This window comes from Gordionus sp. m RMFG-2023, chromosome 3 (genome assembly GCF_954871325.1).
Source record: "Gordionus sp. m RMFG-2023 chromosome 3, tfGorSpeb1-WG-v2, whole genome shotgun sequence".
NCBI classification, from domain to species: Eukaryota; Metazoa; Nematomorpha; class Gordioida; order Chordodea; family Parachordodidae; genus Gordionus; species Gordionus sp. m RMFG-2023.
This window is the reverse complement of record NC_088777.1, coordinates 46,686,383-46,700,801: the sequence shown is the minus strand read 5'-3', so window position 1 is coordinate 46,700,801 and position 14,419 is coordinate 46,686,383. Positions and strand designations below refer to the sequence as shown.

At 25.8% G+C, this 14,419-nt stretch overlaps 1 protein-coding gene across 1 annotated transcript; it reads right to left on the bottom strand.

The window, feature by feature from the left end:
* Positions 1 to 522: 522 nt before the first annotated feature.
* LOC135926315 (uncharacterized) lies at positions 523 to 13,795 on the bottom strand. Its single transcript, XM_065462144.1, has 4 exons — positions 13,580 to 13,795; positions 9,502 to 9,643; positions 1,358 to 1,660; positions 523 to 998 (listed from the first exon to the last, which is right to left on the bottom strand). Exons 1-4 carry the CDS (start codon positions 13,757 to 13,759, stop codon positions 691 to 693), a joined length of 933 nt encoding a protein of 310 aa, XP_065318216.1. The 5' UTR covers positions 13,760 to 13,795; the 3' UTR covers positions 523 to 690.
* Between the last annotated feature and the right edge of the window lie 624 nt (positions 13,796 to 14,419).

The window sequence follows — 14,419 nt, the reverse complement described above, 5'->3', positions numbered from 1 at the left end:
GGCAATTATTTTATAATATATAATTTAAAATTAATATCCTTTTTCAGAGACTTTCTTAAGTTCAAAATAATATAAATTTTTTTAAATATAAATTGACCAGGCGAGAGTGGTATTTTAAAAAATCTAATATTTTTAATTCCTTTTAATAAAAAGAATTCTAAAAATTTTACGAAGTTTTGACCTGGGATCAGTCAAAATAGGTTAGGAGTCTTAAATGGTTAAAATATTCTTATGTTCAGGTTTGTTGCGAGTTCAGGGAAAATAATCCAGATTTCAATTTCCATAACTCAACTGTGAAATAAAAAATCTTAAATTATTTAAAGCTGAATTTTTAAAAGATATTTCTAAAATAAAAAATAATCACTTAATTATTTCTTTATTTATCAGAGGGTATATATAATGTCGAATTTATCAACAAATAGCCCCCCCCCCCTCATCTAGAAATGTTAATTCTAATTTATTTAAAAGATAGCATTTTTTGTTGTTGCAAGTTTTATTATATGTTCTTTTTGATAATAGAGATTTTTTCCCTTGCAGTTTTGTTTCTCCTTAAGATATTCCACATTTTTTTCGGTCGGGTTACCCCCAACCTTTCCCCGGAATTCGGTAAAAATACACAAAATATTTTATTTTTTAAAAAAAATTTTTAAAAGATATTTCCTTTTTTTAAAAAATGAGAAAATATTTATTCTATTTAATTGAAAAAGAAAAACCATATTGGGGTATTAAATCAGATTTTGGCGGGTTTAAAGGATTTGGCGGGTTTAAATCAGGATTTGGCGGGTTATTTCTCTTTATTTTTTGGGAATCATCCACCTCATGGTATTTGAATTCTTGCCAACTGATAGAGTTTTCTTGATAAGTCTCTGGATCTAACCTGTATTCTTTGAGGCTATTAGGACCGGGGTCTAGTAGGAATGTTAAGTACATGGTTAGTAACCTAATAGCTTTATTGGTTGTTGGTGAGTGACAGGCGCTCGGAGACATTTCGTACGTTTCTAAATCAATTATAAATAAGTAAGCGATGTATTTTTAAAAATTGGAAATTTGGTAAATTCAACCGAAAGTTGATTGCAATTAAAATAATATTTGAGTTATGTCGCTAGCATATGCCTTCCTCCCTATTTTATTTTATGCAAGCGGAGCGAGGCCCACTGTTATATTCATTATCCATTAATATTAAAAACGAATGCCTTAATTCGAACATTTATGATTTAAAAAGAAGAAAAAATATTAACAATATTTATATACAACTCTTCAAGGAGGGCATTGTAAATATAAAGTGATTAGTTGCCAAGATAGCGGCAACTTTCGGGAAAGTTTAAAAGACAAATTAATGATCGATAATCAATAATACTATGCTCGAATGAGTTCAATCGGGCTAAGTTGGACTCCAGTAAAAATTCCCTGGCAACATTTTCTTGGGTATCGAAATCGAGAGCCAATGGATGCGAGAACGGTTTGTAATGACTATTCTTATCGCTATCTTCTTTTAGGTCGGCCACGTTCATTTCAGGATCAAAATTTAACGGACCGTCAAAATTGGACGAGAAGCACCCTCGCGATTCTAAGAAAGGAGATGACACTTTTAAAGAATGAGCCAGGTCGAAATGTGTGCGGTCGAGAAAATCAATGAATCCTAAAAACAAACAGCTTGCTTCTACAAGAAAAAATATATAATATACAAAGATATAATGAGCGAATTAAAAATGACAAAAATTGGAAAAGGGTTGGGGGGAGGTAGAGATACAAATGATGCCTGCATTTGGTGGCCGATATTAATGCCGAAACTCTATGGAATTAAGATTTAAGTTAAATCAAATGTTTTCGGAAGAAATTTAAAATATAATTGGTATAAATTGAATATAAGCTAGTAACGGTCCGAACGATATATGGACCGAAACACGGTCATCAAAAAGACTGATCCAGTGGTCCTAAATAAAAAGCCCGGCCTTGAACTGGTCATTTTTTAAAAATATTTTATTAGATATAAAAGTAATATTCAAACGTATTCTATTTATTTTTAAATTTACATAAAACCGAATTAAAAAAATTATAATTTATAATTATATAATTAAAAATAAAATTCTATAATTGAGTCCCCAAAAAGGAACCATAATTGTAAAAATTTCTATTTGAATTTTTTGTCGAATAAAAAGGAATTCTCTGGGTTCATTTGTGAAAAGTCGAATTTTATTACCCAGATTTTTTAAAAACATAAATGTTGAAGGCGAAAAATGCCCGTTAGTAGAAGTCACTACTGGAGTGAATATGAAGTTTTTAAAATTTTTTTATTTGTTTGTCTTTTTAATTTCTGCCTGTAATATTAAATTGAAATTTATGTTTGAAGGGAATGATGAGACACAAGTGTAGTCCCATAAGAGTGATTTGCCGAGGGCCCAAGGTATGGTTGTCATACCATCAGGTCTTAAACCATCTACTTGAAATAAATTTGATGGTTCAAGATTGTTTGGAATTTGTGCAGCTGTTAAGCTTCTATTTACTATATGGTTTACAGCTGAGTGGCGTTGATGTCGCCCTTGACTAAAAATACAATTTAAGCCATGTCTACCCTTTGAATCAACGGGTGATTTGCATTTGATGCAGGCATGAGGCTGTATTATATCGCAACTAGTGTTGCGTAATCGGCTAAAAACTACGCCTAAGACTAATAAGGCTAAGCCTAAAAATCGGCTTAAAAATCGGCTAAACTAAAAATCGGCTAGCCTAATTAGGTTAAGCCTAAAAATCGGCTAAGCCTATATAAATCTGCTAAAAATTAGTCAAAATTCTGCATCGATGCTTAGTATTAATTTTTATTATTTATAGTAGGCTAATTTATTTTATTTATATCGGCTGTAAATATTTTATCGGCATCAACAAATAAACATGATACGGTCTAATGTTTCCTAATTAGGTTATTATGCCTAGAAATCGAAGCTAAGCCTATTTATTTGATGTTCTGCTAATAAAAATAGTCAAAATGCTGCTATCGATTGCTAAAGTATGTAATATTTTATTTATAATATAATTTATTAGTGATTTTCACAATCTTCTTTGTAAATACATCTTTTAATGTAGGAATTATATTGTAAATTATTATCAGACAAATAAACAATCTGATAGGTGAAATCTTTAATCATTTTTTTAAAATTATACTATTATATTATTGAAATGAAAAGTGGATTTTATGAAACTTATTTGATGTTATTTTATATGATCTTTTTAAGGATAATATTTTAATGTGACAATTGTCATAATCGTCTTTGTATAAGTTATGTGAATATTCTTTGAAGGAAGTATGTTAAAATAAGTATTAGTAGCATGTGTAAATACACAATCTAGTGAAGACGTACTAATGATAAAGTGACAATTGTCATAATCGTTATTTTTGAGGTAATTCGATATTTTGACGAAAATATGTTAAAATAAGAATTAATAACATGTGTAAATACAAATTTAGTGAAGATGTACCAATGAAAAGTGACAATTGTCATAATGGTTAATTTCAAAGTTTTTTGACGAAAATTTGTTAAAATAAGTATCAATAACATGTGTAAATATAAATTTAGTGAGATGTACCATAGAAAAGTGACAATTGTCATAATCGTTATTTTTAGAGTTTTTGAATTTTTTTGACGAAAATATGTTAAAATAAGTATTGATAACATGTGTAAATATAAGTTGAGTGAAGATGTACCAATGAAAAGTGACAATTGTCATAATCGCTATCTTTTATAAGTTTTTTGAATTTTTTTGACGGAAGTATGTTAAAATAAGTATTAATAACATGTGTAAATACAAATTTAGTGAAGATGTACCAATGAAAAGTGACAATTGTCATAATCGTTATTTTTAAAGTTTTTCGAATTTTTTTGACGAAAATATGTTAAAATAAGAAGTAAAAACATGTGTAAATAAAAACTTAGTGAAGATGTACCATATGAAAAGTGACAATTGTCATAATCGTTAATTTTATAAGTTTTTGAATTTTTTTGACGAAAATATTGTTAAAATAAGTATTAAAAACATGTTTAAATAAAAGTTTAGTGAAGATGTACCATAGAAAAGTGACAATTGTCATAATCGTTATTTTTATAAGTTTTTTGAATTTTTTTGACGAAAATATGTTAAAATAAGTATTGATAACATGTGTAAATATAAATTTAGTGAAGAAGTACCATATGAAAAGTGACAATTGTCATAATCGCTATTTTTAAAGTTTTTTGAATTTTTTTGAATTTTTTGACGAAAATATGTTAAAATAAGTATTAATAACATGTGTAAATATAAATTTAGTGAAGATGTACCAATGAAAAGTGACAATTGTCATAATCGTTATTTTTAAAGTTTTTGAATTTTTTGAAGACAATATGTTAAAATAAGTAGTAAAAACATGTTTAAATAAAAACTTAATGAAGATGTACCATAGAAAAGTGACAATTGTCATAATCGTTATTTTTAAAGTTTTTTGAATTTTTTTGAAGAAAATATGTTAAAATAAGTATTAAAAACATGTTTAAATAAAAATTTAGTGAAGATGTACCATAGAAAAGTGACAATTGTCATAATCGTTATTTTATACGTTTTTTGAATTTTTTTGAAGAAAATAGGTTAAAATAAGTATTAATAACATGTGTAAATATAAATTTAGTGAAGATGTACCAATGAAAAGTGACATTTGTCATAATCGTTATTTTATAAGTTTTTTGAATTTTTTTGAAAAAAATAGGTTAAAATAAGTATTAATAACATGTGTAAATATAAATTTAGTGAAGATGTACCAATGAAAAGTGACATTTGTCATAATCGTTATTTTTATAAGTTTTTTTGAATTTTTTTGAAGAAAATATGTTAAAATAAGTAGTAAAAACATGTTTAAATAAAAACTTAATGAAGATGTACCATAGAAAAGTGACAATTATCATAATCGTTATTTTATAAGTTTTTGGAATTTTTTTGAAGAAAATATGTTAAAATAAGTATTAATAACATGTGTAAATATAAATTTAGTGAAGATGTACCAATGAAAAGTGACATTTGTCATAATCGTTATTTTTAAAGTTTTTTGAATTTTTTTGAAGAAAATATGTTAAAATAAGTAGTAAAAACATGTTTAAATAAAAACGTAATGAAGATGTACCATAGAAAAGTGACAATTATCAAAATCGTTATTTTATAAGTTTTTGGAATTTTTTTGAAGAAAATATGTTAAAATAAGTATTAAAAACATGTTTAAATAAAAATTTAGTGAAGATGTACCATAGGAAAAGTGACAATTGTCATAATCGTTATTTTATAAGTTTTTTGAATTTTTTTTTGAAGAAAATATAATAAAATAAGTATTGATAACATGTTTAAATAAAATTTAGTGAAGATGTACCATAGAAAATTGACATTGTCATAATGGTTATTTTTAAAGTTTTTTGAATTTTTTGACGAAAATATGTTAAAATAAGTATTAATAACATGTGTAAATATAAATTTAGTGAAAGACAATGAAAAGTGACAATTGTCATATTCGTTATTTTTTAAATTTTTTTGACGAAAATATGTTAAAATAAGTATTAATAACATGTGTAAATATAAATTTAGTGAAGATGTACCAATGAAAAGTGACAATTGTCATAATCGTTATTCTTAAAGTTTTTTGAATTTTTTGACGAAAATATTTTAAAATATGTATATATAACATGTTTAAATAAAAATTTAATGAAGATGTACTCTAGATAAGCGACAATTGTCATAATCATTATTTTTCAAGTTTTTTGATTTTTGTTGACGAAAATATGTTAAAATGAGTAATAATAACATGTTTAAATAAAAATTTAGTGAAGATGTACTATAGAAAAGTGACAATTGTCATAATCGTTATTTTTAAAATTTCTTTGATGTAAATGGGTAAAAATATAGATTGTAAAATTAAAATTGCCTGAGTAATATGCCATAGAAAAACATATGGTAATAATAGATTCTTCCCCAAAAACAGGAGAAAATTGGCATTTTATTACATTTGTTCATCGGGTCAGAAATTAATATGCAAAATTTATATCATAATATCTAATCCTAAGTTAGAAATTATTATTTTTTTACCAATTTTCACCAGACAATCTTGTTTAAAATTTGGGTAAACTTTTTTTTCTATCTTAAAATCAATATCGATGCAAGTTAACTATTTTTGTCAAAAAAAAATCAAAAAACTTTAAAAATAACGATTATGACAAATGTCACTTTTCATTGGTACTTCTTCACTAAATTTATATTTACACATGTTAATACTTATTTTAACATATTTTCTTCAAAAAAATTCGAAAAATTTTAAAATTAACGATTATGACAAATGTCACTTTTCATTGGTACATCTTCACTAAATTTATATTTACACATGTTATTAATACTTAATTTAACATATTTTCGTCAAAAAAATTCAAAAAACTTTAAAAATAGCGATTATGACAATTGTCAGTTTTCTATGGTACATCTTCACTAAATTTATATTTACACATGTTATTAATACTTATTTTAACATATTTTCGTCAAAAAAATTCCAAAAACTTTAAAAATAACGATTATGACAATTGTCACTTTTCTATGGTACATCTTCACTAAATTTATATTTACACATGTTATTAATACTTATTTTAACATATTTTCGTCAAAAAAATTCAAAAAACTTTAAAAATAGCGATTATGACAATTATCACTTTTCATTGGTACATCTTCACTAAATTTATATTTACACATGTTATTAATACTTATTTTAACATATTTCGTCAAAAAATTCAAAACTTTAAAAATAACGATTATGACAATTGTCACTTTTCTATGGTACATCTTCACTAAATTTATATTTACACATGTTATTAATACTTATTTTAACAAATTTTCGTCAAAAAATTCAAAAACTTTAAAATTAACCATTATGACAATTGTCACTTTTCATTAGTACATCTTCACTAAATTTATATTTACACATGTTATTAATTCTTATTTTTAACATATTTTCGTCAAAAAAATTCGAAAAAACTTTAAAAATAACGATTATGACAATTGTCACTTTTCATTAGTACATCTTCACTAAATTTGATATTTACACATGTTATTAATACTTATTTTAACATACTTCCTTCAAAAAATTCAAAAAACTTATAAAAGAACGATTATGACAATTGTCACATTAAAATATTATCCTTAAAAAGATCATATAAAATAACATCAAAAAAGTTTCATAAAATCCACCTTATTTAATAATAAATAGATAATTTTAAAAAAATGATAAAAGATTTCACCTAAAAGATTGTTTATTTATCTAATAAAATTTACAATATAATTCCTCAATAAAAGATGTATTTACAAAGAAGATTGTGAAAATCACTAATAAATTATATTATAAAGAATATTACATTTTTACAATATAGCAGCATATTATTTTTTTATTAAAAAAACATCAAATAAATAAATTTATTTTCATTTCAAAATATAATAATATAAATAAAAAATATTAAATCATATCATGTTTATTTGTTGATAATAATAAAATATTTACATTAAATATAAATAAAATAAATTATTTTACTAAAATAAATAAATAATAATTAATGCTAAGCATCGATGCAGAATTTTGACTAATTTATTTTAGCCAATTTTTAGGCTTAGCCCATTTTTAGGCTTAGCCAATTTTTAGGCTTAGCCGATTTTTAGGCTTAGACCAATTTTTAGGCTTAGCCTAATTAGGTTTAGCCGATTTTTAGGCTTAGCCTAATTAGGCTTAGCTGATTTTTAGGCTTAGCCTAATTAGGCTTAGCCGATTTTTAGGCTATACCTAATTAGGCTTAGCGGATTTTTCCACCTAAAATCTCGGCTAAGCCGTTTTTAGTCGGCTAAAATTAGCCGATTACGCAACACTAATCGCAACCTTGACGTAAACCAATGGTTACTCTCAGTTGTTGATCTGATAAGAGATTACCAAGGTTGCGACTAGGGAGTGATTCTAACCATTCATAACCTGATAATTGAAGGAGTTGAATGCAATCTAAAGGTGGATTGACTGATATATCTGTTTGGTATTTCGAGATTAAAGGTGTGAAAATTTTTTTGTGTGTGATGATTGATGGTAATACGGGGTTAATGGGTGTATTTGCCTTCCATTTGTCAATAGCGTCGTATAATAAACGATCGGTAGGGCATATGAAGCCAGAAATCAGAGAATTGTTAGATAATCTAGATGATACGAATGATGATAAGGATAAAAGATTGAGCGGAAAAAAATCTAAACCGCCTAGTTTAGAAGGTAGCTGAGCAAGTGAACAATTGAATGAGTTTAAATTTATGTTTAATTTCTATGTTAACAATGTTGTTAAAATATCGACTATTATTGTATATGGGATGGGAACTCATAAACTACCGCTAATCCATAAGAACCATATATGGGTCCAAGTAAATCCAATAAACAATTTAAACCAGGGTTCCAGTGGATTAACCATGGATGGAACTTTAATTTAGAAAATGATAGTGCGTTTTCAGTACATTAGCAATTAAAAACTATTTTCTTTATATCTATGAACACACCAAGCCAGATATATCTTACATTACTTTTTCATATGTGAACCTCGAATATGTCTTTGCGTGAAGATTCATCATTTTATGTTACTTGTTGAAGATACATTAAATTAGGCATTGCATTTGAACATATATTCTGTGTTTGGGATTATAGGAAAGATGTTTTTTTTGTCAAACTTTAAAATAAATTAGCTGTTTTAGGAATATTATATAAAAAAAATTGGGTAAAATTTTCTTACAAGGAATTGAATAATAAGGTAAACATAAATATTAACAAAAGACCGCTTTATTAATCGATTAGATCTAAGACCAACATTTTATCTTCACTAACAGAGGCATCATACATTAAATAAAAATCATTATTGCGAGCAGGAATCAGCAAAAAAATCAGCTGATACATTAGATTTTCTGCCTTTGGATATGATGCCGATCTCTATTTCATCAACATTTTACCCTCTACCAAAAATCAAAAAGATGTTAGATCATATGGTATTTTTTTTTAAAGAACCTAAATTGTCATTACCGAATAAATTCTTTTCTTTCCTTTCATTAATCGTTAGATATTTTACACAAATCCTAATATTTAAATAAATAAATAATTGTAATAGAAATTCTTTTATATATTAATCATAATTATTCTATAAAAATATATAATTTTTATTTATAAAACACCATTTTAACGGTGATTGCTTTTAAGAGTTTCTAATCTAATATCGTTTCTGTGCGCCACTTTGACCGCAATGAACACCCGAATGAAATGAGATACGGTATAATTTATTTAAAATAACGAGTAACTCAAGAAAAACCGTCAGTAACACAACACCGTTACTTTTGTAACGCGTTACAATTTTATAATTGATCCCTTAAATTTTTTTTAAAAATAAGTCTCTTTTAATTTTTGATTTTAGCGTGCATTTTAAATAAAAACTAGAAAATCAAAACCTATATCGAAGAGGGTGCCCGGATCTATGTTAATAGGTTGATGACGTTCTTTCAGCATATGAAGAGCGTTAGAACATAATTCATACTGCCAATCGCTGATAGACTTTTGCATCACCGTCTCAAACTCTCTCACGCACCTAACCTGTATGTTAAACAAACATCGAGATTCATTGTATTAGTGTCGATAAAGCGCGCTTTTTTTTAAAAACGGCTAACGCTAGCCAAAAAATATTGAGCAAAAGCCCGAAAAAAATTCGGACATCTATAAACGAAATTTTCGAAGCTTGCGTTAATATTATTTTGGCTAAAATTTTCATTAAAAATCGGTTACAACACTACATTGTGTAACGTTGGTGTTGATAAAAGGCTCGATTTGCGCCGATTTTTAAAACCGGCTGACATTATATTTATCCGGAGCAATATTACGCAAACCTGAAGAATTTGGCTCACGCAAAGGTTTGGATATCCATTAGCGAAATCTAGGGGCTAGGGCAATATTTTTCTGGCGAAAATAACGAGTTAGCCGTTTTTATAAATCACACTCTTATACATATTTAAAAAGTGGATCAGTAAAAGTAAGTTTATAAATAAAAGCGATTCAGGGCGAGACAAATTTTTTGCAAGTATTGTCACAATGTATAAAAAAAAATGATAGATTTAATATATATTTAAACTTAAGAGACAAAAATTATATATATGCCTATTTCTTATTTACCCATTTTTTTTTGCTTTGCACTTTTAATTTTAAAATATAAAATAAATCGAAAACACAAATTTTATATTTTAAATTATTTATAAATTCGATACCTAGAAATTGATTTTTTAAATCTCATTTTTACATTTATTTACACCTCGTGCTAGCGCGACTAGATTGGTTACAAATTTGGTCTACGAATTTAGTCATTACTTTACTAAAATTATCGGCGTAATTTAAGCGAAACTGTTTTTTTTTATATATCGTCATCTGAGAATTAGATTATTCCATCTCCACATTTTGTAAGAGCATATTTTTTTAAAAAAATTAAGTTTCTATTGTTTTCAATAGGATATATAAAAAATTGATTTATGTAAAAAAAAGTCATTTTTGACAAAATATGGATATAGAATAATCTAGTAGGAGACGATATGTATATCGGCATAACCTAAAATTAACTTTGACTAATTTATATTTCGGCGTAAACCTAAATTGAATTTTTATTTTTATATTACGACACATGAATTTATATTTACTAACTTACCCTTTTGAAGTTCAAATTCAGAGTTTACAACGCATCCTTTATATACTTAAGCCTAACATTTTTACTCTCGTCTGGAGTGTTTTTCGATTTTATTTGCTCAACGTAAGTTTTTTGATATATTTAGGCTAGTAAATATTATCTATTCATACTTATTTCAAGGTCTCTCTCAATACTAATTAAAATAAAATTAATACAGCCAATTACCATTCCATACTTAATTTAATCGGGCATGGGCTTTTTTACCTCTCCTTTTATTTCCCATGGGCATTTAAGTAAGGGGCTCTGACTCTTGCACGCACAGGTATCTGCGGCCTTATCAAAGGTGGTCCTCTTAATTAATTATTTAATCATTCCCCATCTTTGTATCCCAGTTAGATGGGCTTTTCATGAGAGAACCAAACGTTGCTGTTGTATATATATATCTGATGTATATATGACGTTTTAGGGCTAGTGTGCTTAATATCTCGTATCACTTAACTTACCCTTTTGTCTTTTGTTGTGAAAATAATTTATGATATAAATTAATTGCATTTATAAGATGATAAAAATTGATAATATATTATACTACTTGAAAACATTTTCTGAACTCTTACTCTAATCTCTGCAGAATCATGTGCTACTAAAACTAGTGTTGTTAAACGGCTCGATTTTTGAAAAGGTTAACTCAATATCTTAGCCAAAAATTATTAGACAAGCCTAAAAATTTTGCTCATAGATGGCAAAAAAAAGGTTTAGTTAGGATATCTATTAAAACGAAATCTAGAGGCTTGACTTGAGTTATATCGGAAAAAAAATGTGCCTGTAAATGACCACCAAATTTGTAGTTATACTAGGGTAATGTAACATTAATACCTTTAACAATTTGGTTTTGTAAATCAACTTTATTATGAAGAAATAAACATTCAAGAAAACAGTTTCACTATGACTATAAAAAAAAAATTTTTTATCATTTAAAATGATGGGGTGGAAAGGACATTTGAGGAAAAAATCATATAACCTTCTTTTTAAATCAGATTTAACACTGATATGTAATACAATTTTTGGGTATTGGTGTTGAGGAAAGGCCTATACTAATTTTATATCAATATCGGTTAAAAAGAGACAGCATTTTTGGTAAATATAGAAAATATCGTAATTAATAATTAAAAATTTGCTTAGAATATTCTACTTTAAAAAGAAATATATATAGTTTTTTAAATAAATAACATTCCTTAAACAAATTTTTTATTCATACAATCAATTATCAATACCAACCAATATACAATACTATCTATAAAATATACTGTTTCACTTTACGAGTAATTAAAATGGAGGTCCTTCTGATTTGTCATTTTATCACCCGTTTAAGCACTTTTGTGTTCCAGTATTTAAATGAGCTTTTTAAAAAATTCTGTTATTTTGTCTAGTTCAATGAGGAATGAACCCCATTTTTGTGAATCCAAAAGTTTATCCTACTGAACTCGTTAAATAATAATTGGTTTGGTTTTGGTGGTATAATATGAAATATGTAATTTTATCTTTTTATTGGTAAATTGATTTCTATAAAGTATAATAATAAATAAATATTATTTTTTTGTGAATTTTTTTTAAAAAAATGTTTCTTTTTCTACCCCGTTATGTTGATTGTTCTATTTCCTGAAATCCAAATTCAGAATTACTCAAAAATTATAATATAGCATGTGGTCCTTTAAATTTTTCTTAATTGGTATCACTAAAATTGATAAATAATAAACTGTATACTTAATTAATTTTAATAAAGGGTAATATTTTAATATTAATAATTTAAAATATAACATATAACACATGATTACAAAAATTCAAATAAATTTTGAGTATTTCAAGTTTTAATCTTCCCTTAACCAGTTATTTTTCATCCTGAACCCAAACTTTTATAATGGCCTCTGCCTAAACCCAGAGATATTCTTTAAAATAAAGTTCCAACCAATTAATATATAAAATGATGGGGAAAAAACTCTTTCAATTATAGAATATCTGTGATTATTAACTAGTTCAAATTATGCAATTAAATTAGTAGTTATAGTATTTTTCTTAGTATCAACATCTTGTAAAAAGATTAATATCTAAAATACATTTATAAATATTTAAATTAAATCAAGGTATAAGATAATTTATTCATATATTAATACTCTACCTGATCAATCATTATATGTGTAATTACAAATTTTAATATTTTTATAAATATTTAAAATAAAAATATTAATTAATGCCTCCATGGCTTATTAAGAGTAGAGATATACCGACACCACTAATTCAACTTTTTACCCATTACTGTTGAATAATACCAAGAAAAATATTTAGTTATATAAAAATTCAAAAATTATGTAACTGAGATTCAAAATAATGTCTGGTTAATTTGATAATATTATACAAAGTTATAATAGATATTTAATTTTTTATAAATATTTTTAAGCCTCCTAGGATGCTAGGTCAATGCATCTGAACTTAATTATATTTAAATGTAATATATCTGTAGTCAGATATGGTCAAAGGAATGATTTGGGTTATATTGAGACTTTAGAAGTGTTAAACAATAAATTAAAGAAATATTTATCTTCACCCAAATATAATTTTTTAAAAGTAAATTGTCATAATTTTAGCTTTTGATACCATTAACAATGTAATGTAAAGTATCAGCCTTGGTATTGATGCATCTTTGGTAAATAGTTTGGAATTGGATTTAAAATAAATCTGAAACCAAGTTAGGACAGAAATCCACGACCTCTATTAAAAAAAATTTAGGAAGCAGAACTATCTTATTTTAATCCAAATTCCAAAAATCTGATATATATCAATGTCTTTATATATAATTAAATTTAAACTTGATATATTAGAATGCTAAATATCAACTGTGTCTTAATAATTTGCAAAGATTTTTGAGATTCTTCTGCATGATATGGATAAACAGAGCCCAATAATAACAAACAACTAAAGGAGGAAGTCTTTTGTTGAAATGAAAATGATTTACATTCTTTAACAGGATGTTGAAATATTTTTTTCATACAAGATTTATAATCTGTTATCGATAAGGTTTTATCCAATAATTGTTTGATATCACCTAAGAACAATGCAGGAAGAATCTCAAAAATCTTTGCAAATTATTAAGACACAGTTGATATTTAGCATTCTAATATATCAAGTTTAAATTTAATTATATATAAAGACATTGATATATATCAGATTTTTGGAATTTGGATTAAAATAAGATAGTTCTGCTTCCTAAATTTTTTTTAATAGAGGTCGTGGATTTCTGTCCTAACTTGGTTTCAGATTTATTTTAAATCCAATTCCAAACTATTTACCAAAGATGCATCAATACCAAGGCTGATACTTTACATTACATTGTTAATGGTATCAAAAGCTAAAATTATGACAATTTACTTTTAAAAAATTATATTTGGGTGAAGATAAATATTTCTTTAATTTATTGTTTAACACTTCTAAAGTCTCAATATAACCCAAATCATTCCTTTGACCATATCTGACTACAGATATATTACATTTAAATATAATTAAGTTCAGATGCATTGACCTAGCATCCTAGGAGGCTTAAAAATATTTATAAAAAATTAAATATCTATTATAACTTTGTATAATATTATCAAATTAACCAGACATTATTTTGAATCTCAGTTACATAATTTTTGAATTTTTATATAACT

Bases quoted from the DNA above. Each gene is read 5' to 3' on its own strand.
- LOC135926315 (XM_065462144.1), bottom strand. From the start codon at position 13,759: ATGAAAAAAATATTTCAACATCCTGTTAAAGAATGTAAATCATTTTCA. The intron at 9,644-13,579 runs GTTTAAATTTAA...TTTAACATACAG, and splicing joins TTAGCATTCTAATATATCAA to GTTAGGTGCGTGAGAGAGTT. The intron at 999-1,357 runs GTATTATTGATT...TAATTGATTTAG, and splicing joins ATTGAACTCATTCGAGCATA to AAACGTACGAAATGTCTCCG.